The following is a 21,800-nucleotide window of genomic DNA, read 5'->3' as shown; positions in this document are numbered from 1 at the left end:
ACATTGTCATCTATAAAAAGCCTCTAAAAAAATCTACTCTATTTGTCCCAACAAATATGAAACATTTGGTTTTCGTCACGAAATTCTATACACTATTTTTTTGCGAGTTAATGAAGAGAGAGTAAAGTAAGAAAGAGAAAAATAGAGAGGGTGTTGTTTCCATTTTAGAAAATGTTTCATTTTTAATAAGATAACCCAAAAGAAAAATATTTTATTTGTAACGTGACAAAAGGGAGTAAAATTTAAGTAACTCAAATAGGGAGAAGATTGCGTAAATAGTCGATTGGAAGATTAATTTCTCCCCATCCAAGAAAAATCCAAGTCGAGGACTATTATCACATAATATAATTATAAGGAAAATGTATACTAGTATTTTTTTTTAAAAAAAAGTGAAAAGAGGCTAAAAAGAATAGACGGCCCACATCTTAATTGAAGGTAGTAAATTGAGGCCCACAGAAATTGCGATTTATAACCTGTCGAAGAAAGCCCAATATATGGATACGTCTCAAGGTTTTCTAGTATCCACTGGGCCCATTCAACTTGCTGCGGGCCCCGCAACTCTCGTGCCTTGTCTTTGCTCTCACCCAAACTATTAAAAGGCTAGTTTTGTCCTTTTATCTCTCTATCTCATTCCTGTTTTATCTATTCGAGGAGTCACCTTCGTGATTCAAACACAAAATAACTGTACAAGAGTGGCTAAATTGCTAGGGAATTGGGCAAGATTTGATCTACTACTATACTTTATTTGACTCCCTATCTTCATGACCTCATAAATTGTGTGTTATACTTGTGGAATGCTAGGCTCTTGTTAAAGATATAGGTTTGGAAAGTTGTACATCCAATTCACCGAAGTCGTACCGTAGTAGTATTATACTCACTCTATCATTAATTATCACAAACGGACTCAATTTGAGTTTTAAGAAATATATGAAATATGATTTCTATTTTTATATATTAATTTTATAATAAAATAAACGAAATGAACATAAACATGACAAGTATTGATAGATAGACAAAAAAAAAGTTAGTGACAAGTAATAGCGGGCGAATAGAGTACATCTGCACATATAAAACAAAAAACCCCAAAAGACATCAGTTGAGTTCCGGGGAACGGAACCTAAGGGACGGGCACCCGCAACGGTAGAAGTGGAGTGGTACCGGACCGTGGTTGAGTTCTCCGTAATGGAATTTTCAATGAAGAATATTCCAATAGCGAAGATCAAGTCTAAGATGTTGTAGAGATCATCGATTTTAGATACTGCTCTTCCAATGTCCAATGTGGTCCTTTCAATGTTATATCACACCATGTCATTCATCATCCAAAGATTATGAGAAGACACAATATATCAAAAAAAAAATCTTCTAATTTAAAATTGTTAAATAAAACTATATACAAATAGGCAGCTTGAAGGCCTTTATATTAGATGCGAATAATTTATGTTAATTACATGTAAAAAAACTATATTGAAGATCATATTTTCAATTATAATGCCATATTAAAAGTGTTTAGAACAAATAAAAAAGAACTTCTAGTTATAATTTTAATTGCATACATTAATATTTATATTAAAGTTACAATTTTTTTAAATAAAGTTCAATAGTTAAATTTAATCAATTACACCTTTTATCTCCATTTTATTCATTCTCTTTCACTTTATTATCTTCCCTTAGACCATCTCCAAACATACTCTAAAAATGAGTTTTGGTGTAGAAATCTTCTTCAACCATACTTCAAACTCAAACTCATTTTTGGTTTTTTTGTAAAACAACACCAAATATGGTGTTACTGCAAAACTTTTATGAGACAAAAACTGAAAAATGGTGTAAATTTTAAATTTAGTGTAAATGGTTGGAGTAAAACTACTTTTTGATGTGACGTATACTAAAAAATGGGTTTGAGTTTGGTGTAAATGGTTGAAGATGGTCTTAACACACAAAATAAAGTTACTTTTACGTAAAATCTTGTGCTGTCCAAGGAATGAGTCATCTTCTTTGGGACGAAAGGGAGTACAATATATCAGAAAGGAAAAGGTACGGCCGCACAATAGCCTTTCCGTGAAAGATCGAATGAGACGAAACACGACCGCCGTCTCAAGTCTAAGTCACGAGTGACAATAACATACAGATAATGAGTAAATAAATTATGTTGAAAATTGTATGATGTAATCATGCAATGTACAATAAATATATTTATTAGGGCATCCATAATGGGGCGGAGGATGCGACGCCCTAAGCCCCGTTCTATAGTTTTTACTTATATTTTTGTATTTATTTATATGTTTGCAAATATATTAAGCAAAATAAAAAAAAAACCACAATTAAATGCAAATCCTACATTAACTTAATTAAAAAAGTTAAAAGTTAAAAAAAAAAAAAAGTTCACTACAGATAGGAAGGATAAAAAGGGGCTACTCTAGTCCCAACTTGCGACTGAGGCCATCGATCATCCGCTGGAGGGACGCGATTTGAGCCGGGTTGGTCGCATTCATGAGGGCGTTGTGTGTGTCTAACAACATCCTATAGTCGGAGGAGGGACTAAATCCGCTTAGGCATGGGCCGCAGTCGAAGTCGCGGTCGGCGTCAAGCTCAGGGTCGGCGACGGGGCCTGGTCAGGCGGCGCGGCGAACGAGGATGTCGTCTTTCCCTTGCCCTTGGAAGCCTTGATGCCAGGGGACGCCGGGAGGACACCGGTGTGCCGGAACTCTCATCCTCGTACACCGGATGGTTGAGGTTGCGCTTCTTGTATAATCATTCAGGTTGAGCTTCGTCGCCCTCTTCTTCGCCGCCTTCGATTGGGGCAGGACACCTCCAACGAACTTCTGCTTCTCCCTCAAGAGCGCCCAGGACTGGTAGTGCTTGAAGTTGCCGTACAATGACCTATACGACATCACCGCCTTGTCGCGCACATCCGATAGACTCTCACCGTTGCCCTGCTCTCTCATGCACTTCTCGTACTCCGCCGCGAACAAATTGACATGCTTCTTTATTTGGTCTCAGTGCTTGCGGTGCTGCTCCCGGTGACGCTTGTAGGCGATCGCTGACTTGCCCTCGTTGTATTTCTCCGCGATGCGCTCCCAATAAGCTTGGACCTTCTTGTTGTTGGCGTACACCGGGTCCTATGATACACCAATCCAACACCTCGTCAAGGTGATGGATTCTTCCGCCTCGTAGTTCGTCCGCGATGCGGCGACCTCTTTATTCACCGTCGTAAGTGGCAACTTCTTTGCGGATTTGGGCCGCCTCTTCCTGGTCGCGGAGCCCGAGGCATTGGCAGCGGCGGCGGATCGCCGACGTGGGGAAGGTAAGCGGGTGGGAGACGGCTCCATGTCTGATAGCCCGTACAAATCCGTGCTGAAATCGGGATCGTACTGGGTGTTGACGTCGAAGGACCAGTATTCACCGGGTTCTGTACCCGGCCAGTGTGCTGTGTGCACCACCACCGAACATCGGACTATTGGGATCCATTTTGTTTGAAATGTGGAAAATGGAGTGTGATGGAGAGTGAAAAATAAAAGTGAAAAATTAAAAAACGCGTTGCATCGTCTTTGATGCCAAGTGGCGGACCATGCGACGGACAATGCTGCGGAGGACGTGCATCGTCCGCGGACGATGAACGATGCATCGTCCGTGGTGCTGCAGTGGCGGACGATGCATCGTCCGTCGCATCGTCCGCCCCATTGCGGATGCCCTCAGGGTGTCCACAGTGGTGACCCTGTTGGGCATGCCCAAGCCACCATTTCTTGGGCATGCCGAACAAACTTGGCTCTGCCCATGAAAACTTGGCCACCACAATGGTGGCCCTCCGGGCCACCAATTAAAATTATTTTCTTACATTTTTTGATATATTTTAATTTAGCTAGAATAAAAATTATTGAACTATAATAATTAAAAAAAATCTAAATTAATTTTAAAAAAATTGACAATTACAAGTAAATATATTTATTGAAAATTTAAATTTTAATTATTTCCGTAATTAGGGAGTGAATTGAAATCACAATCCTTAATTAAAAAGTTGCCAATTTAATAGGGATTTAGTGATTTGAGATTGATTTGTTTCCTAAATTAATGCTAAATTAATACAAAAGTTTTTTGATAACTACCATTTAATCACATACTCTCTCTCTCCACTTCATCTTCTTCACTTCATCTTCTCCAAAACCCTAAAAATAACACAAAAACTGAAAAAAAAAAAATATATATATTGAAACCATGGCCTAGGGGCCGCGGCTCTCGGCCCGTGCAGTGGCGAGCCTCGGCCTGGCCGAGAGCTCTGCCCTCTCTCGTCCACCCCCCCGGGCCTCGTCCTCCTTGTGCCTCAGTAGTGGGGGGCCGTACCCGGGCCGACTCCGGGCCAAGGGCCGCGGCCCTCCCAATGTGGATACTCTTAAGAGTATTTTGGAATTTGAAACACAATATGAAGAGTAACATTGTACTAGTAGTATTCATTTTAATTTCACTTATAGTACTACTATTATACAAATATTAAGTTGTTTTTATCGTAAAATGTACGCTAGCATGCTCATAATTTTAACTGATTAAACTTATTGGCATTTTGTCTCAAGCCATGTAGTCGAAAACAAATGAAACAATCCTCATCCACATTATTTGCCTAGTGCAGAGAGAGCATTTCGAGGTTAGTTTTCTGACTAAATCTGACTTTCGTTCAATCATGCACATGGATTTGCTATCGGACAATTTCTTAGTTTATGCGTGCTACTCAATTTCAGATTCTAAATTTGGAAATCCAAAATTGATTCTATCAAAATCTTTTCTAATACTCCAACAATATAATTACTCCACAATATAAACAAATGAAATTTTAAATTTTCAATAATTTATACAACTAATGACGTTAATAATATTTTCTGATGTAAAATGAAAACCATGTAAGTGCAGTCCATAATTTTGGTGGTTGCTTTCCCTAAACAGATGACAAAATTTCAATTGATAACTCACTAAATGAGCCCATGTGCTAGAACAGATCTCTCATGCTATGCTCCAAAAAACTCGATCGCAATTTCTAATTTCAATTTCTTAATTTACTATTAAAAACCTTAAAGTATGACTTTATTTAAACCCTTTTTGAGTGTGGTTTATAAAGTATTGCACATGAATTGATTTAAAAATACAAAACAACCATAATTGGTGGAAATTTTCTTATCGTAAATGAAATGTTAACGTAAGATTTGGGCAACAACGTAATTAATTGAAATGTTGAGGCTAGTTTGGAGCGGTGGCATGCATAAAAAGGCTGTCTCTGAATTCAATTTGAAATCAGACACCAAAACTCAATAATTCTATTTCCTTCTCGCTGTACAAAAGAGTGAGCCAAGAAATGGGGAGCTTCACTGCTCTGTCGGTGCTCTTGTTCTTAGCTGCTGCTTCCCACCATGCTTTTGCCTTCAGAGATGGTAAGAGAGAGACACATTTCTAGTTTGCTTATATTTTCTGCTTCATCTCCTTTTCCCTTTTCTAAAAATTTGAACTTGATACATGGGAACTCTCTGGATTCGGGAACTAAGCTAGGGAAAGTGGATTTTTCAAGATTTGTAGACTTTGTTCATTATTGTTTTGCCTCTCTGCAGATTTGGGGTTTATGTCTTTGTTGTGTGTGTGTGTGTGTTTTGCAAACCATAATGTTGCAAATACATGCTTACTCTGGCAATTTAATGACATGTTAAATGCAACTAAATTATTCATGTTTCGTACCATACCAACATTAATATGGTTTACTTCTCGAGAAACCAAACACACATTTATAAATCTTATCACATTTGGGGAAAATAAATAATTTTGATCTCTCCTGAGAATGACACAGAGGCATCCAGAATTAGTGGAAACTATATATAATTCTGTGATTTAGCCCTATTATATGTGAATCCATGTGCTACTATTGATTAACTAGTGTGACAAACATTCTTGGATGCTGCACTGTAAAGCTTATTATAAGGGCAAGAATCATAGATTTCTACCAATTTGATATTTTGTTGTTTAGGATGATTATTCTTTGAGTATGAAAATCTTATTTTTATCACATGGGATTGCACATGCCACACACATAGAGAGAGTTAGAGAGATAATTGAGGCTAATATCTACAGCTGGTCTTGCTAGTTGATGTGTGCAGCTGTCCCCCTTAGCATGTTACTCCACATTCTAAATTCCTATCAAGAAACCAAAAAGTGATAGAGATGTTGTTAGGAGGCTAATTCATTATCCTTTTTTCAAGTCTTGACTCATAAACTTTTTGAAGCTAAGTAGTTGCTTGGTTAATCTGAAACCACAGGGTTGTTAGACAATGGCAACTTCGAGATGGCTCCATCCGCCTCCGACCTCAATGGCACCATTGTGCTCAAGCCCCACGCCATCCCGAAATGGCAGATATCCGGCTTCGTTGAGTACATCAAGGCCGGGCAGCAGCAGGGTGACATGCTTCTGGTGGTGCCAGAGGGATATGCTGCTGTGAGGCTGGGGAACGAGGCCTCGATCAAGCAACTTATCAATGTCACAAAGGGGATGTTCTATTCAATAACGTTTAGTGCTGCCCGGACATGTGCTCAGGAGGAGAGGGTGAACGTCTCTGTAGCGCCCGACTTTGGAGTCCTGCCAATCCAGACATTGTACAGCAGCAATGGCTGGGACTCGTATGCGTGGGCGTTCAAGACAAGTAGCACCGTGGCTGAGATCCTTATTCACAATCCGGGCGTTGAGGAGGATCCTGCCTGTGGACCTCTCATTGATTCAATAGCAATTCGGGCTTTATACCCTCCGAGTCCAACAAACCGTAAGTTCACTCATTCCACCAATGCTTATCAGATTATGGAACTATTTGCAATGGTTTTGGACTATATGCTTGGTTACATCAATTGTATATGTAAATTAAGCAGATTAATTAGTACTTTAAAACCATGATCACTGGACATTATCTACATGCTTCTTACAAGTTACAAAGCTTATGTCTTTTCCTCCCCATCTCCTTTGCCTCTAGACATTATCTGTCGTTGTCAATCAACAAGTTGCCAAAAGTGTTTTGGTCCTACTTGTTGAGGGGAAGGAGACAGGATATGGGATTTGCTCTTTTTTGACTACTCAAAATGAATTTACTTTCCAACTCTGTCTTGTTGCAAGATTCCATTTTTACTCAATTGAATTTACTTTCAAACTCTGTCTTGTTGTAAGATTCAATTTTTACTCAAATGAATTTACTTTCCAACTCTGTCTTGTTGCAAGATTCAATTTTTACTCAAATGAATTTACTTTCCAACTCTGTCTTGTTGCAAGATTACATTTTTTAACTGTATAATTCTAATGCATCCTTTGTTTTTATCCTTGCAACTTTCTTGATTGTTTGTTTGTTTCAATGCTTGTTTGCAGAGAATCTGCTGAAAAATGGTGACTTTGAAGAAGGTGCCTACATATTCCCCAACACAAGCTGGGGAGTCCTAATCCCACCAAACATAGAGGATGACAACAGCCCCCTCCCGGCCTGGATGGTCGAGTCCCTCAAGGCCGTGAAGTACATTGACGCAGCTCACTTCTCAGTCCCACACGGCCAGAGGGCTATAGAGCTCGTGGGGGGAAAAGAGAGTGCCATCGCGCAGGTGGCCAGGACCATCATCGGCAAGACCTACCAGCTGACGTTCGCGGTTGGGGACGCTAGCAACGCCTGCGAGGGATCCATGATCGTTGAGGCGTTTGCCGGGAGGGACACCCTCAAGGTCCCCTACGAGTCCAAGGGCAAGGGTGGATACAAGCGCGCTGTGCTGAGGTTTGTTGCAGTCAGTGCTCGCACCAGGATCATGTTCCTCAGCACCTACTACCACATGAGGAGCGACGACTACGCCTCCCTCTGTGGGCCCGTGGTGGACGATGTGAAGCTGCTCAGCGTCCGCCACCCGAGGAGGCTGGCCTGATGGATATACTGAGAGTAGTACTATTTCTTGTTGCTACAATGGATGCTGATTTTGTTTTGCTTTGTTTTCATTTTGATATGGTGCTATCAATACTCTGCCAGATCCCAAGTTTTTAAGGTGTAACAGTATATATAGAGGAGTGGTGTTTGATTTTCAGGTGTATTATTAAGCCCAAATAAATGGGAAAGGGATTTGGTGGGAAGAGAGTGATGTGGTTTTATCATTTTTGCCATGGAGGTTGAATGGCAGAGATTGATATCTACATTCAGTATGTCTATTTTAAGTGTGTGGTTGAGGTTGAGTTGATTAGAATCAAATGAAATAGCCAATACTTATACAAGGATATTCATGTTCTTCCTATCATTTTCTTTTGTATTGTGAGCTTAATTTCAATAAATTGGAATGTAAGAGGTAAAGTAAAACGATTAGCTAACTTATAAATGTTACTATAATTTTATCTCTATTATGTTAAGTTGAGTAATCTATTAATTTGTTTTCGTATTCAATGACAACTAGGCTAGAGTGTGAATCTATGTCCTTATTAGTACAGGATATGATAGTGCATAGCTATATACAATAATATAGGTCTAATTTTCATTGCATTAACACAAGGCCATGTAGCACTGTCTAGCTCTATTTAAACCCCACTGCCAAACAGCCGCTTTTCATAACAATGGTGCACACTAATTTAAGGGTCAATTATATATTTATTCTCAAGTATTATAATGTTCATGTTGAGATAATTTCATGGAGTATGAGTATCATGTTAACTTGGGTTTTTTTGAGTATTAGTAGTTTTTAAATTTTGAGAACTAAAACTTTGTATGGCTTCGGGTAGTGTGGAATCGAATTTTTATCAAGGTCGTGTCAACACAAATTGCACTATATTGGAGCAGGTCTCCTACTCCACCTTTCCTACTCCATTCTTATTCCACCTCTAATAACTTAATAAAATAATTTTATAAATATTCAATTCTAATCCTAAATAACCTCCTATATATTGCTATCATGTCTATGTTATATGATGTCAATAGGGCCAGCTAGTGAATTTAATTGGGTCAACTCTCCTTGGGCTTTGATTAAGTGAATTTAATTGGGTCTAACTCTCCTTGGGCTTTGATTAATCAAGTATGAGGTAATTTTGTTATAAATATTCACCTCTAATCCTAAATATTTGAGTTTCAGGCTAATCGATAAACTAACATATGATTAATTAATATATAATAATAAAAATTAGACATTATAAATATATAAATTCAATCATAATAATTTTGACATAGATATTTAAAATCAAACATAATAACATACTAATTTAAAATTTATATAAAATAAATAAAAATTTTCATATTTTAAAAAATTTTAAAGCATAATTTAGAGTTAGTAATAACTAATAACTAATATTAATTTTGTATGTTAAAAAAATCAACACAAGGACAATTTATTTTTTTTTTGATAAACTTATGTCTTGATATTTAAATTTACATATTGTATTGATATAATTATTTCTTTGTGTTGATAATTTTAATAAATATAATTGAAAGTTATTAGTTATTACTGTAAATTAGTTAACACTAACGCATACCGAATATTAATATATTAATAAAAATCTAATATCTATATGTATATTATATACTCCCTTAGTCTCATAAAAGTAATCTTATTTTTCAAATAACCCTTATTTTTATTATAAAAATAAGTAGATCCAATTATGTGTCAAGAAATACTAATACACAATAATTGTAACTAGATCCAATTCACTGGGCAACCCATTGGGTTTTAGGTCCAGTCCTCGGGGTACGAGTTAATCGATTTGAAACATTCCAATCATAACCCTCTAAATTTAGCAGGCTATTTCAAGTCAACTCATTGATTGCGGGTTGCACTGACATCCGTAGTTGTTTTTGTGCATGTATAAAACAACATGAGTTTTAATACATAATTAATAAAATAAAGGAAAAAAACTAAACAATAACAAAAGAAATAGTAAAAAAATAGTACTCCCTCCGTCTCATTGAAGATGACCCACTTTTCTTTTTGGATTGTTCCAACCAAGATGACTCATTACTAAAATTGAAAACACCTATCTCTACTTTATTCTCTCTCTCTTACTTTTCTCTCTTCACTTAACACAAAAAATAAAGCTGTATAAAATTCTGCGTCCAAGGAAGGGGTCATCTTCCTTGGGATAGAAGGTTAAAAATTTTCTAAAATAAAAATAGATTAATTAAATAGATGATAAAAAAAATGGAATATCAAACTAAAGAGGAGTCTCGTTATACTCCCTCCGTCCGTGAATAGGAGTCCCAGTTGAGTTGGGTGCGGGTTTTAAAAAAAGTTTGAGTGTAATAATTTAAGTGTGTGATAGTGGAATGTGAGACTCATTTATATTATTATTTGCAATCAAAGTGGATTAAAATTAATTGCAGCTTCTAAATTAAGGGAAAAGTGGGGTCATTTTTTATACTCCCAAGATAAAATGTCTAACCGGGACTCCTAATGGCGGACGGATGAAAATGGCCAATCGGGACTCCTATTCGCGGACGGAAGGAGTAATTAAAAATGGATCTCAGCCCAAATTCAAATCTTTTTATGTGTTCGAGGCCCAAACCAATTATTCTAGAAGATCAAAATGCTCCAACAATAAACACGTGGCGAGCACGTGATGATGCTCCAGCTTTGATCCGACGGCTGAGATGATCGCGTCAGCTGAAAGCAGTGAATTCAAAAACTCCAACGCAAAATCTACGCTACTTTTTTAGGGCTCCACAATATATACACTCACTGATTCACAGCTCAAAATCTCACAACAATCTCTCTCTCCGCGTATCGTGTCTACTCTATCAGCGTTATCAAATGGTAATCACCCAGCTTATTTCGAAATTCAAGCTCGATTCGGTGTTTTGATGAATTTTTCTTTCTATGCTTTGTGATTGTTTACCTTTTTCGTGATTTTTTAGGCGCTGCCGAATCAGCAGACTGTGGATTACCCAAGCTTCAAGCTTGTAATTGTTGGCGATGGCGGTACAGGTATTTAATTCGACTTATATCCTCATCTGAATTACTTAGATGCATGGATTCCAATTTTGTTGTTTTCATGTGATTTTGGAAAAGCCGAGCCTTCTTCATCTTTGTGTCGTCAGATCAGTTAGCATTGATTTCATGGTTAAGCAATTATGCTTGTTTACAATTGTTAGTGCTATTTTTGAATGTATAGTTTTTAGTAACCTTAGGTTTTGATTTAGGATGATCTTAGTGACTGCTTATTTGAATTAATGTGATTCGAAGTTCAGTTTGTAGAAACGTTGTTCTATTTAGTTTAGTTTAATAAGTATATCAATGAGTAGAAGAAAAGAGTTTATTGGTCAATGGTATATCACTGTAATTTGATGGCAGGGAAAACTACATTTGTAAAGAGGCATCTCACCGGTGAATTCGAGAAGAAATATGAACGTAAGAAACTCAACCTTGCCAATAATCTCAGTGTATAGTCTATACTATCGTTTTATGTTTTCCTTTTCTTTTATATTGACAAAGAGACTTCTTTGAACAGCTACAATTGGTGTGGAGGTCCATCCTCTTGATTTTTTCACCAACTGTGGGAAGATCAGATTTTATTGCTGGGACACTGCTGGTCAGGAGAAGTTTGGAGGTTTGAGGGATGGATACTAGTAAGTAATTTGTGTAATCATCCACTATGCATGAGTGTCTGATAGAATTTGGTTGGTTGATGGTGATGAATTTGAAATGATGCAGCATCCACGGACAATGTGCCATTATCATGTTTGATGTAACTGCTCGGTTAACTTACAAGAACGTCCCCACATGGCATCGTGATCTTTGCCGGTATGTGTTGCTTACTAGACTTTTATCCTGATAGTGAAGTTTTGCTGCATCATATTTTAACGTTTTGCTGCTGTAAAATTTCAGTGTGTGTGAAAACATCCCAATTGTGCTTTGTGGAAACAAGGTTGATGTCAAGAACAGGCAAGTGAAGGCCAAGCAGGTTACTTTCCACAGGAAAAAGAACTTGCAGTATTATGAAATTTCAGCCAAGAGCAATTACAACTTCGAGAAGCCCTTCCTTTATCTGGCTAGGAAGCTCGCTGGGTAATTACCTCTAAATTACAAATATTTGTGCTAAAAGCCAACCCCATAGTGAGTAGGAAGCAAATATATGGGTTTCTCTTTGTTAACATCTTTCTCTGGTTGCAGTGATCCTAACTTGCACTTTGTTGAGTCGCCTGCTCTAGCTCCACCGGAAGTTCAGATCGATTTGGTTGCTCAGCAACAGTATATTTCTGCCCCCTCTCCTACCTACCATAGTTGTGTTAATACAATATATGGCTTTATGTTGATGATATGTTAAACCTTGGAACATATTTTGCAGGCATGAAGCCGAGCTAGCAGAAGCGGTTCATCGGCCCCTTCCGGATGATGATGATGATGCATTTGACTAAGTGGTTGTCTTGTGAGTTGTGATGGTGTTCCATAAAACCTTCCGCTCTAGGAATATAAGAGGATTAAATGACAATACTTAGGACTTTGAACTGTGATTTGAGTAGGTTGAGGGAAGATGATTTTATCTTCTGATTCAATTCAATGTGATTTGCATGTAGTTCACATTTTCAGTTGAGCTCTTTGGTTGTTTAATCCATTTCACATTTAAGTTCTGATGATTTGCATGATACTCTTTATCATTGATGTTCAAACTGGATGGTTGATTGATGTCTTGTTGGCTTAATGGTTTTTTTAACTGAGTTCCGGGCACGTAGCTTTAAAAAAGCATTTTTTAATTGTATTTTACTACTATAAACAATTGTAGTATTAAAAAATAGTTTCGGTATTTAGAGCATCCACGGCGGTGAAAAAAATTTTGTTCGTCCGTCCGTGCCGCTGAGCAGGCGTCGTCTGCCGCTGCAGCTTCCGTCCGTGCCGGTGAGCACCCTTAAGTGGCTTACTTCAAAATTTATTTAAAAAAATGTTTTTAAATAAAAAGAAATATTTTCTCACTTCCCAAAAAATTATATCCATTTTCTACTCACTTTTAATTTTTTTTTCTCAAAATTCACATTTTCATCTATAAATATCCCTACTTCAACAAAAAAAAAAAATCACATTCTCATCTATTCTATCATCTACATTCTCTTATCTTTTTTCTCATATTCTTTCCCCCGCTCCCTTTGTGCCTCCTCCACCCCCGAACAACACGTTGTGGACCCTCTTGGGCCAACTCTATTTGAACGATACGTCTAAGATGACTCCGGAGCAACTTGCAACACATGAGCAAATGATCCGGGGTCTCAAGAGGCAATTGGGGATAGATGACTAGTCTTCCACGTGTGTAATTTTTAATTTGTAGGATTTTAATTATGTATTTTTTTTATTTTCTAGGATTTTAATTATGTATTTTTATTTTTTAAGATTTTAATTATGTAATTTTTATTTTTTAGGATTTTAATTATGTAATTTTTATTTTTTAATGTATTTTTATAATGTAGAAATGTTTTTAGTAATTGAAGTATTTAAATTGAATAATAGAATGATGGAACCCTTGAGCTTGTCCTTAGCTAAGAGCACGGATGTGGGTGTTGTGCTTTTAGCTAAGGACAAATAGTAAAAGTGGGTCCGAGTCCACTTCCGTGCTCTTAGCTAAGAGCACGGATGGGGATGCTCTTAGTGATTATGGCTTTGAATGGAAATGGGCAAATTCTAGTGGTTTCGGTTCCAACTTAACAATTTTGTGTCTTTTATGTTTCTCAATTCCATATTACATTGACGGTTAACTTTAAAAATAAACATAGAACAATGAACAATATTTTAGCAACAATGTTTGTATGTGAATTGTTTAATAATGGAATGTTTACTAATTACTTACAAAGCTTTGATAAGCAAACTCACAATCCAAATATTTGCAATTTTATCTTATACGTTCCAAAATATTTGCTCAATATTTGTTTTTGAATTGTTCCAAACTACTTGCTTCATTTTTTTTGGCAAAATTTTTTACTTTTTTACTTCTTTTATTTTCTCTTACTCTTTCCGTCCCAATAAATATGAAATATTTGATTTTCAGCACGAGATTTTATGCAGTGTTATTTTGTGAGTTAATGAAGAGAGAGTAAAGTAAGAGAGAAGAAATAGTATAGAGAGTAATGCTTCTATTTTAAAAAACATTTCATTTTTAGTAGGACAACCCAAAAGGAAAAACATTGCATTTTTAATAAGACAAACGGAGTACTTTTTCTCTCTTTTAGTATAATTTTATTTTCCCTTCACTTAATCTTTAAGTTTCAATTTTCAATGTGTTTAAAAAAATGCACCAACTAGCCTGAGAGGGAGGAGTACTATAAAATTGGATCTGGAAAAATAAGGAAAATAATTACGGATTGATGAAAATAGCTGCCCATGTATCTCCACTAAAGAATCAAAATCCATACTCTTTTGTTAAATACACGTAGTACTCTTTCCTTAATTTATCAATCTAGTTATTGTTGTCATCGCCTCATAGATCAACCGCTTTCGGTAGATTCTTTACTATTGCTTTTGTCGTGATCAATTCATTTCTTGAGCTTTTAGTTCGATCTCGTCCAATCATCAAAAGCCGAGGATGTAGCAAAGATTAAGCTAATAACTGAATGAAAGTTGATTGATAGACAAATCTGAAATCAAAGAATTTAACTTTTTGATCGCAAATAGTATTCTTTATAGAAGAAGACTTGCAACTTCCTTCACGTCATCAATAATATATGGACGTTAGATCTTCTAACACATTCTCTTATCTAGTTTTGAATATTGATGTGTGTAACATGTTATTTAACATAAGTCGGCGAAGATTTTTTGAAAATCGCAAATGGAGAGAGAAAAGTTCTGATTTCATGATTTTATGATGCTGTGATTTTCTTCTCACCCTCTCTTCCTACTACTTATATACTCTCTCTATTTTATAAAAGCATGCGCTTTCTAATTTTGAATCTGTTATTTTATAAAAGCATGCGCTTTCTAATTTTGAATCTGTTATGAGGCGACACTCATTTTTCGTTAACAATATTTTAATTTTTTTTTTATATCTCTCTTACTTTACTAATTATACATTAAAAGTACCTATGTTCAATCAAATATGCATACACTTAGAGAAAGTAATATTGATTAACGTGGATCTAAAGAGATGTGGACGGAGTCTCATGGACTTATAACTTAATTAAATTGAGCTCTAGTTAATTGAAGTCTATTAAGGTGTTAATTAGTGTAACTATTGTTATTAATACTTCATTAATCCATTAAAAGTACGGTATAAACATTTAGTTGGACACGAGTTTTAATACATTATTGGTAAAGTAAGAGAGATATAGAGAAAAGTTAGAGGAAGTACTGTTAGTAGAGAGTAGTGTCCACTTTATTAGTAATGTAGTTGGATTTCCAAAATTAAAAAATTTACACTCTTCAAGGACAGACTAAAAAAGAAATAGTTTTTACTTTTCAAGGACGAAGGGAGTATTAATTTTTTCATCACAATCCAATTCATCATAATTTAGGCTCATTTTAATTAAATTTATTTGTCCATGTTTAAGATATTAGTACATAATTATTAATTAATCAAATTTAATAAATGTATTCAAGTCTAGTAGTGCTAGAGTCTGGAAGTCTATTTATCATAGTACTATAATAAATTACAACAACTAGGTTTCCATGATAAATTCTTTTTAAAATATCGCTTAGAGATATTATTTTTAAATAATTACATTAGTCACAATTAGGAATTTGTACTAATGATTTAATTAGTTTTATTAGGAGTATTAATCTAGTATTTACATAATCAAGGCCAACTTTGACCGGTTATAAGGTCAACCGAGTCAAGAAAAATCAAAGACTTTCCTGAAACCCGCGTTTGTAAGCAGAAGTATTTGTTTGAAGTTTGAACAAATTCTGTGCAGACTATTCTTTTGTTTTTCTAACTTTCTATTCAACAAATATTCATTTTCCGGGAAAAGATCATAGAATCTCCACTTTTGGAATCTACTACTACTTTCACCCTCATAAATTTGCTAATTTCCATTCCTATAATATACATTTCTGATATCAAAATGTGACCGTGTATATTTGTTGCATTAACCAAAATGTTGAAGAAATAAAACCAATTTTAAGCACCCAGGAAAATGAAAAGTACATGCCACAAAATTAGGATGTAAAAAACAAGAGAGTGACCTTAAACCTTGTATTGTAGTACCTGGGAATGGATCCTGCAAAAATATCCTCAGCAAAATACATACAGTTATAATGAAACAATAATATAGACAAACTGCTGGGTACCAAGGCCAGGAGAACAACAGTTTCGACGACTGTATCGTCGTGCAAATCACGGAATCAGCTTTTAGCAAATCAAGCATGCCTCCAACTTGCCCCTGGGGATTTCAAGATTCATCAATTACCCATCTTCACACATAAATTATGCTTTATGCCATCGAAAGTGGAAAGGAAGAATAGAAATCGATACAGTTACTTCATATCGTCAAATTCACTAGACAAGATTAGTTCATCATGTTCGGGTTGTAGTAGCCAGAAAAACTGTTTGACGTTGTAAAATACAGCGGAAAAGGAAAAACAGCAAATGAATCCAGAATAAATGGGATGAGAATATTTTATTTATAAGAAGCATCTAAACTAGATGACAAAGGGAAGAATTTGATACATCTTTCTTAGTAACAAACTACCCAACTCCTAAACAGAATCAAATGTACTACCAAAACATCAACTTACATTGTTGAAACATAACAAATTCCAGATGCAAGAATAATGTACTGAGTAAGAAAAATAAAACTACCGTTATCTGACACTTACAGCAGTTTTAGCAGATATTAGGTACTTCAGCTCCGTCAAATGTTCATCATTTGAAATATGGAGCATGATACGAAGATTTGTCAACATTGATTCCTGATCCCAACTTAAGGGACCTGAGGCGTAAAGAGCTTCTAGAGTTCTGCGATAAGCTTGCAACTCTAACCTACGGATACTGGATCCTACTTCCTCTCGTGGAGGATGAGAGCTACTTTTCCTCTCAAATCCTGAACCATTACTAGACTCAGCATCACTATCAACGGTGTCTGTTTCTCGAGAAACTAGGTAGATAGAAGGCATGTCAAAGTTGCTTGGACTCCGATCAGTAATACTACAACTACCCACAGAGGAGGCATCACTGTATGAACTATTCGATTGCGTATGTCTGATTCCAGGAACATCATTCACTTTCACCTTCACCATTTGACTGAATGCACTCGGTATAATTTTGAGGGAAGCATGTATGTTTTTCTCACCTAAAATCTTTCTTGGGTAAGAAACAGAACCTGCCTTTTCGAACACTGGGGCAGCAGCCAGTCTTTGTTTCCTCACATCTTTCTCAATTGCTCGTAACTTTTGGCTAGGCCTGTCATGTGTATCATTGGTAGAAGAGCCATAAGGGGAAATCCTCTTTAGCGACCTTGAATCATGATGAGATTCCATAAACCGAGACTCGTCCAAAATATTGATGCAATTATTTGCAGGTGTCTTCTTAGCCCTTGGTTTTGGTAGAGGGATCTTGAAGTTCACATTCTGATGACAAACCGAAGTTGATGGTTTGCTAGTTGTAACATCGTCAGCTCCTCGAGAACTCTGCAATCAATATAAACCAGGAGATCAGAGGCATTAGAGAAGAATATATTAGCAAGAAATGACTTAAAAAACAAGTAAACCAGAGACTTGGAGCACACTACAAGTTAACTTCTTGAATTAATTGCTTAAAAATATGCAGGCGAGGCAAAAATCAATGTCATTAAATGCCAAAAAATGGCCCAAGGCAACGGGGAAGAATCCAAAAAGATAGCATGTGCACAGAAATGACGGTGAGATGTTACTGAAACACGAGCTATGGAAAAACAGAAACTACCTTTTCAAACAGAACCCATTTGCCTTCGTGCCATGTCTGCTTACTCCTAATGTTTGATCCATCAACAACAGATTCCATGGAGCACCCAAGCAGCCTTACCAAATACCGTTTCTGGATTGCAGCTGCTCGGAGGGAAGTCTTCTTACTTGTAGTTCCTCTTTTGCCTTGCAATACGTTCAGGATAGTAGCAGCCTTCCAGGCACATTCGTGAAATGTCTCCACGACATCTCCAGCTACGTGATCCTCGACACCTTGCACCAATGGCTGGCACGGCCTTACAAACATCCTTGGAATTGTCTCCACCTTGCGTTCACTCGACATACCAGGATAGCTATCATATTTCACACAATACATATTTCGATCGCCAGACAAAACCTCAGCAACATGCCATGAAACTGGAATCTCTTCATTGTTCATAACCTCCACCTTATCCCCTTTCTTAAATTTCATCATCAGAATCCCAAATAGCAAAGCCTGTGGTAGCAAGAAAACGACATAATGCCATTAATAGCATACAAATTTGGAGAATCAAAATCCAAAACTGACAGAGTGATTAGATTTAGAGTAAAATTTGACTTCGATCTTACTGTATGAAAGATTCACAAAAACAAAAGTAAAAACAGAGAGCATATATTCAATCACATCAAAAGTCTAACCTTCACAAAAAAAACAAGATAATCAATTCATTGCTAGATTTAATTACAAATGTAGTTTTCTTTTTCAACGCCAAGGACAAGTGAAACATTAGATTTTCCATGAAAAATCAATGGAAAATCACGATTTTTTTCATTTCTGCTGAAAATCAAGCTGATCGGAAAGAATTGACTAGTGAAAAGAAAATTATTTGTGATTTTAATTTCCAGAACAAAATCAGTAATTCATAACAACTTTAAACAGTTTATCATGATAATCTTCAAGAATTCAACATTTGAAAACTAAACCAATTACAGAAAAGTTTGAAATATATAGAAACCTGTTAGACTTGCCACAATATCAACAAAAAGGGGAAATTCAACGAAATAATCAAGAATATAGATCCAAAGCGTAATAAAGAGTCAAAATTTGTTAAAACCCCCAAAAGCTACTACTCAACATTGATCAATTTAGCATTTGAAAGCAAAGAACATGAAACCCTAAAATTAGAAAACCACTGACCTTTTTCCTCAAAATTAAAGCGAATTCTGGAGGTGAGAAGTTGTGATCAGGTGAAATTGATCCCTGAATTTGATCACTTCTTCCAAAACGCAACTCTGATTTCACTAGGGTTTGTTTCCTTCCCTTTGAATAATGTATGATACCAAAAATTTGTATCTGTTGTTCTTGGTGAAAATTTAGTTTCAGCAAAAAAAAATTGATTTATTAAAATTGAGTATATATGCGACAGAGAGTATTTCGAATAAATCAAGAATATTGATTTAAAAACTCAATCCAAACCATTAAAAAACGGTCATGCTGCGAATTGCACGCCATCACGCGCCTATTTCAGCCGTGCACGATAAACGTTCTTTTATTATGAGCCTAACATGATTAATTACGTTTTTTTATTCTGTATTAAGAATTTATACATCGTTCTTTAATGTGTTTAACTGAGATTAAATCATAGAGAATATTTAATGTACTGTATTACTTTAAATGGAGTACTCTAAAAAATAAAATGTCAATTTAAATGGACAAAAAAAGTAATATCTATCCGCGAATAAGAGTTTCATTTCTTTTATGATACGAATTTTAAAAAATGTTAAGAAAAGTGGGTGGAAAAAAGTTAGTGAAGTATGAGTTCAACTTGTGTATGTGAATGAAATGAGTTGGTGGAATGTGAGACCTTTGTACCATTTGTGATAATTATGAACTAAGACTCCTATTCGTGGACGGACCAAAATAGTAAAACAAAACTCCTATTTGCGGACAAAGCGAATAGTTGTTAATTATCATAATCGAATTTGAATTTTTAGCAAAATAAGTTGGATTAAGTGATTCAATGTTGAATTGCTTGGATGATCTATAATATTACTTGGATCAGCTGATATGAATCTGAAATTTAGGACGATTAAAAATATAAGTTGGATTATGTAATTGGATTTCAGATTAATTCTTATACTCCCTTCGTCCCATAAGAATATGCATTTTGAGTTGAGTACGAGTTTTAATGCACAATTGAAAAGGTAAGAGAGATATAGAAAGAAAAAAATAATTAAAGTATTGTTAGTGGAGAATGATCACACCTTGATAGAGGAAAAAAATTTCCATAATTAGAAAGTCATATTCTTGTGGGATAAACTAAAAAAGGAAATAGTGCATATTCTTGTGGAACGGAGCGAGGGAGTATATAGTACATGATCGCTTTTCATTTTTTTTTATTTATTTCAATTAAAATAATCATTTTCTATTTTTGAAATAAATCTCTCTCTTTCTTCTCTGAACAGATTTATCTTTTTTTAGTTTTTATGTTAGTAATTTCAATAAAATATATACTGTATTCCTATATTTCTTCACCAAGACTAAAATTTTATTACTCGCAAATAAAAAATGAAAAATATCATGAAATTCAAAGATCTCAAGTTTCTTATTATTCTCGATTTACACGTTGTAACTGTCTTTTTGGCCCATGGAAGTTGTAGCTGTCCTATTAAAAATTAAATAGAAAGCATCCAAACCACGCAAACTTTATTGTGTAACTAACATAATGTTTTGTGTTTACTCATTAATCATAGTACTATAATAAGTTTTTAACGATTTCTTAGTTATACATCTCTCCGAAAGGATTAAAACATGTCATCATATTACTATATAACAGTATATAGTTCTACCGCCTTTTATTTGGATTCGTCTCATGATATTGTCGTTGGCAAATAAAAACTAACTACTATAACAATATTCATATCGGTGTGAAGATAAATGTGTGAAGATAACTGAAGTCATGATGTAAGTCATACGTGTCACTTCTCCTATAACCAAAAACATGATTATTTTATCGTACATAATGTTAGAGTGAATGTCCAATTGTGAGCTAAATTTAACTGTCTTAACAATATGTATGGACTGAATCTGAAAAATGACTGACCCAACAATATATCAAATCTTTAAATTTGAACTAGTTCGATAAAAAGGCTAGTCTAATCCAATTAGAAAAAGGTTCAAATCCTCCAATTGCATTTTGAAGGGTTTGAAGGAGGGTATTGATAAATGAAACAAACAATAATCATAACAACGTATAACATCGATTTAAAAAGAAAACTAAATCAACTATATAAGTATTGTGAGCCATTAATTATAACACAAAAAGCCTTTCTAATAAATTAAAATAATTTACTTTTTTCAATATCAAATTTGAAGGTAATTTATGTGTATGGAATGGTGATCATTAGAAGTGTGGAAATACAAATTTACGCACCAATAATCACATGGCCATATAAAGATTATTTTTGGGAAGGTAAGTTTTTTTGGATGGACATGGAATTATGATCTATGAACTTGCGCTGGGACAATTAAAGTATAATTGCTAGGCTTTACATTGTTTTAAAATAAATTTAATACGAGGTATGGTTTTAATAGGAAGGCTAGTGCTCATCGTTTGGTGTAACGTCTGCAAAGGTTGATGAAACAAATTCGTCCTTAAACTGAAAGGCTCCAACTAACTTAACAATAAAAATGGCTCTAAAGTGCAATAATCAAATGCAATTTTTCAGGTGATGAAACCTACTACTCCATATAACATGTGGTAATTTGTTAAAACTCACTCATAAGTTCACATAACCATATACTAGTATTAAATGAATCTTAACAACTATCCACCAAACAAATAGAAGAAATTGGATTGGATAGAGGGATTTTAAAAATCTTTTAAAGAAATCAAACAAGGCCTAGTAACCATGAGTAAAATAATTATGAAAAGATGGAATCTCTTCTTGTCTCAATGGACAAAATGGTGATCTTGCTAATAAAATTTTATAAGGAGGTGAATGACTAATTT

The 21,800-nt window shown here is 35.4% G+C and overlaps 3 protein-coding genes across 4 annotated transcripts; 2 read left to right on the top strand and 1 right to left on the bottom strand.

Annotated features, from left to right (window-relative positions):
• Positions 1 to 5,261: 5,261 nt before the first annotated feature.
• LOC125214396 lies at positions 5,262 to 8,254 on the top strand. The gene is made up of 3 exons (XM_048115402.1): positions 5,262 to 5,411; positions 6,285 to 6,782; positions 7,373 to 8,254. The coding sequence occupies exons 1-3, from the start codon at positions 5,336 to 5,338 to the stop codon at positions 7,909 to 7,911; spliced, it is 1,113 nt and encodes a 370-aa protein (XP_047971359.1). The 5' UTR covers positions 5,262 to 5,335; the 3' UTR covers positions 7,912 to 8,254.
• Positions 8,255 to 10,634: 2,380 nt separating this feature from the next.
• Positions 10,635 to 12,581, top strand: LOC125209048 (GTP-binding nuclear protein Ran1A). The gene is made up of 8 exons (XM_048108635.1): positions 10,635 to 10,767; positions 10,869 to 10,938; positions 11,305 to 11,361; positions 11,462 to 11,579; positions 11,665 to 11,754; positions 11,839 to 12,018; positions 12,124 to 12,201; positions 12,299 to 12,581. The coding sequence occupies exons 1-8, from the start codon at positions 10,765 to 10,767 to the stop codon at positions 12,366 to 12,368; spliced, it is 666 nt and encodes a 221-aa protein (XP_047964592.1). The 5' UTR covers positions 10,635 to 10,764; the 3' UTR covers positions 12,369 to 12,581.
• A 3,378-nt stretch (positions 12,582 to 15,959) lies between these two features.
• LOC125211034 lies at positions 15,960 to 19,154 on the bottom strand. Of its 2 annotated transcripts, XM_048110709.1 has the most exons (5): positions 18,986 to 19,154; positions 17,831 to 18,304; positions 16,747 to 17,556; positions 16,219 to 16,310; positions 16,029 to 16,148 (listed from the first exon to the last, which is right to left on the bottom strand). In XM_048110709.1, the coding sequence occupies exons 2-5, from the start codon at positions 18,281 to 18,283 to the stop codon at positions 16,115 to 16,117; spliced, it is 1,389 nt and encodes a 462-aa protein (XP_047966666.1). In that variant the 5' UTR covers positions 18,284 to 18,304; positions 18,986 to 19,154; the 3' UTR covers positions 16,029 to 16,114. The 2 variants fall into 2 exon arrangements, with proteins under 2 accessions (XP_047966665.1, XP_047966666.1); XM_048110708.1 differs by having other exon boundaries at positions 15,960 to 16,310.
• Between the last annotated feature and the right edge of the window lie 2,646 nt (positions 19,155 to 21,800).

The sequence above is a fragment of the Salvia hispanica genome, chromosome 3 (genome assembly GCF_023119035.1).
Source record: "Salvia hispanica cultivar TCC Black 2014 chromosome 3, UniMelb_Shisp_WGS_1.0, whole genome shotgun sequence".
NCBI classification, from domain to species: Eukaryota; Viridiplantae; Streptophyta; class Magnoliopsida; order Lamiales; family Lamiaceae; genus Salvia; species Salvia hispanica.
The sequence above is the reverse complement of the archived record's forward strand: the minus strand, read 5'-3'. Positions and strand labels throughout refer to the sequence as shown.

Bases quoted from the DNA above. Each gene is read 5' to 3' on its own strand.
- LOC125214396 (XM_048115402.1), top strand. From the start codon at position 5,336: ATGGGGAGCTTCACTGCTCTGTCGGTGCTCTTGTTCTTAGCTGCTGCT. The intron at 5,412-6,284 runs GTAAGAGAGAGA...CTGAAACCACAG, and splicing joins TGCTTTTGCCTTCAGAGATG to GGTTGTTAGACAATGGCAAC. The intron at 6,783-7,372 runs GTAAGTTCACTC...GCTTGTTTGCAG, and splicing joins CCCTCCGAGTCCAACAAACC to AGAATCTGCTGAAAAATGGT.
- LOC125209048 (XM_048108635.1), top strand. The intron at 11,362-11,461 runs GTAAGAAACTCA...TTCTTTGAACAG, and splicing joins ATTCGAGAAGAAATATGAAC to CTACAATTGGTGTGGAGGTC. The intron at 12,019-12,123 runs GTAATTACCTCT...CTCTGGTTGCAG, and splicing joins CTGGCTAGGAAGCTCGCTGG to TGATCCTAACTTGCACTTTG.
- LOC125211034 (XM_048110708.1), bottom strand. From the start codon at position 18,283: ATGATGAAATTTAAGAAAGGGGATAAGGTGGAGGTTATGAACAATGAA. The intron at 17,557-17,830 runs GTAGTTTCTGTT...TATTGATTGCAG, and splicing joins AATGGGTTCTGTTTGAAAAG to AGTTCTCGAGGAGCTGACGA. The intron at 16,311-16,746 runs GTAAGTGTCAGA...TGAAATCCCCAG, and splicing joins TAATATCTGCTAAAACTGCT to GGGCAAGTTGGAGGCATGCT.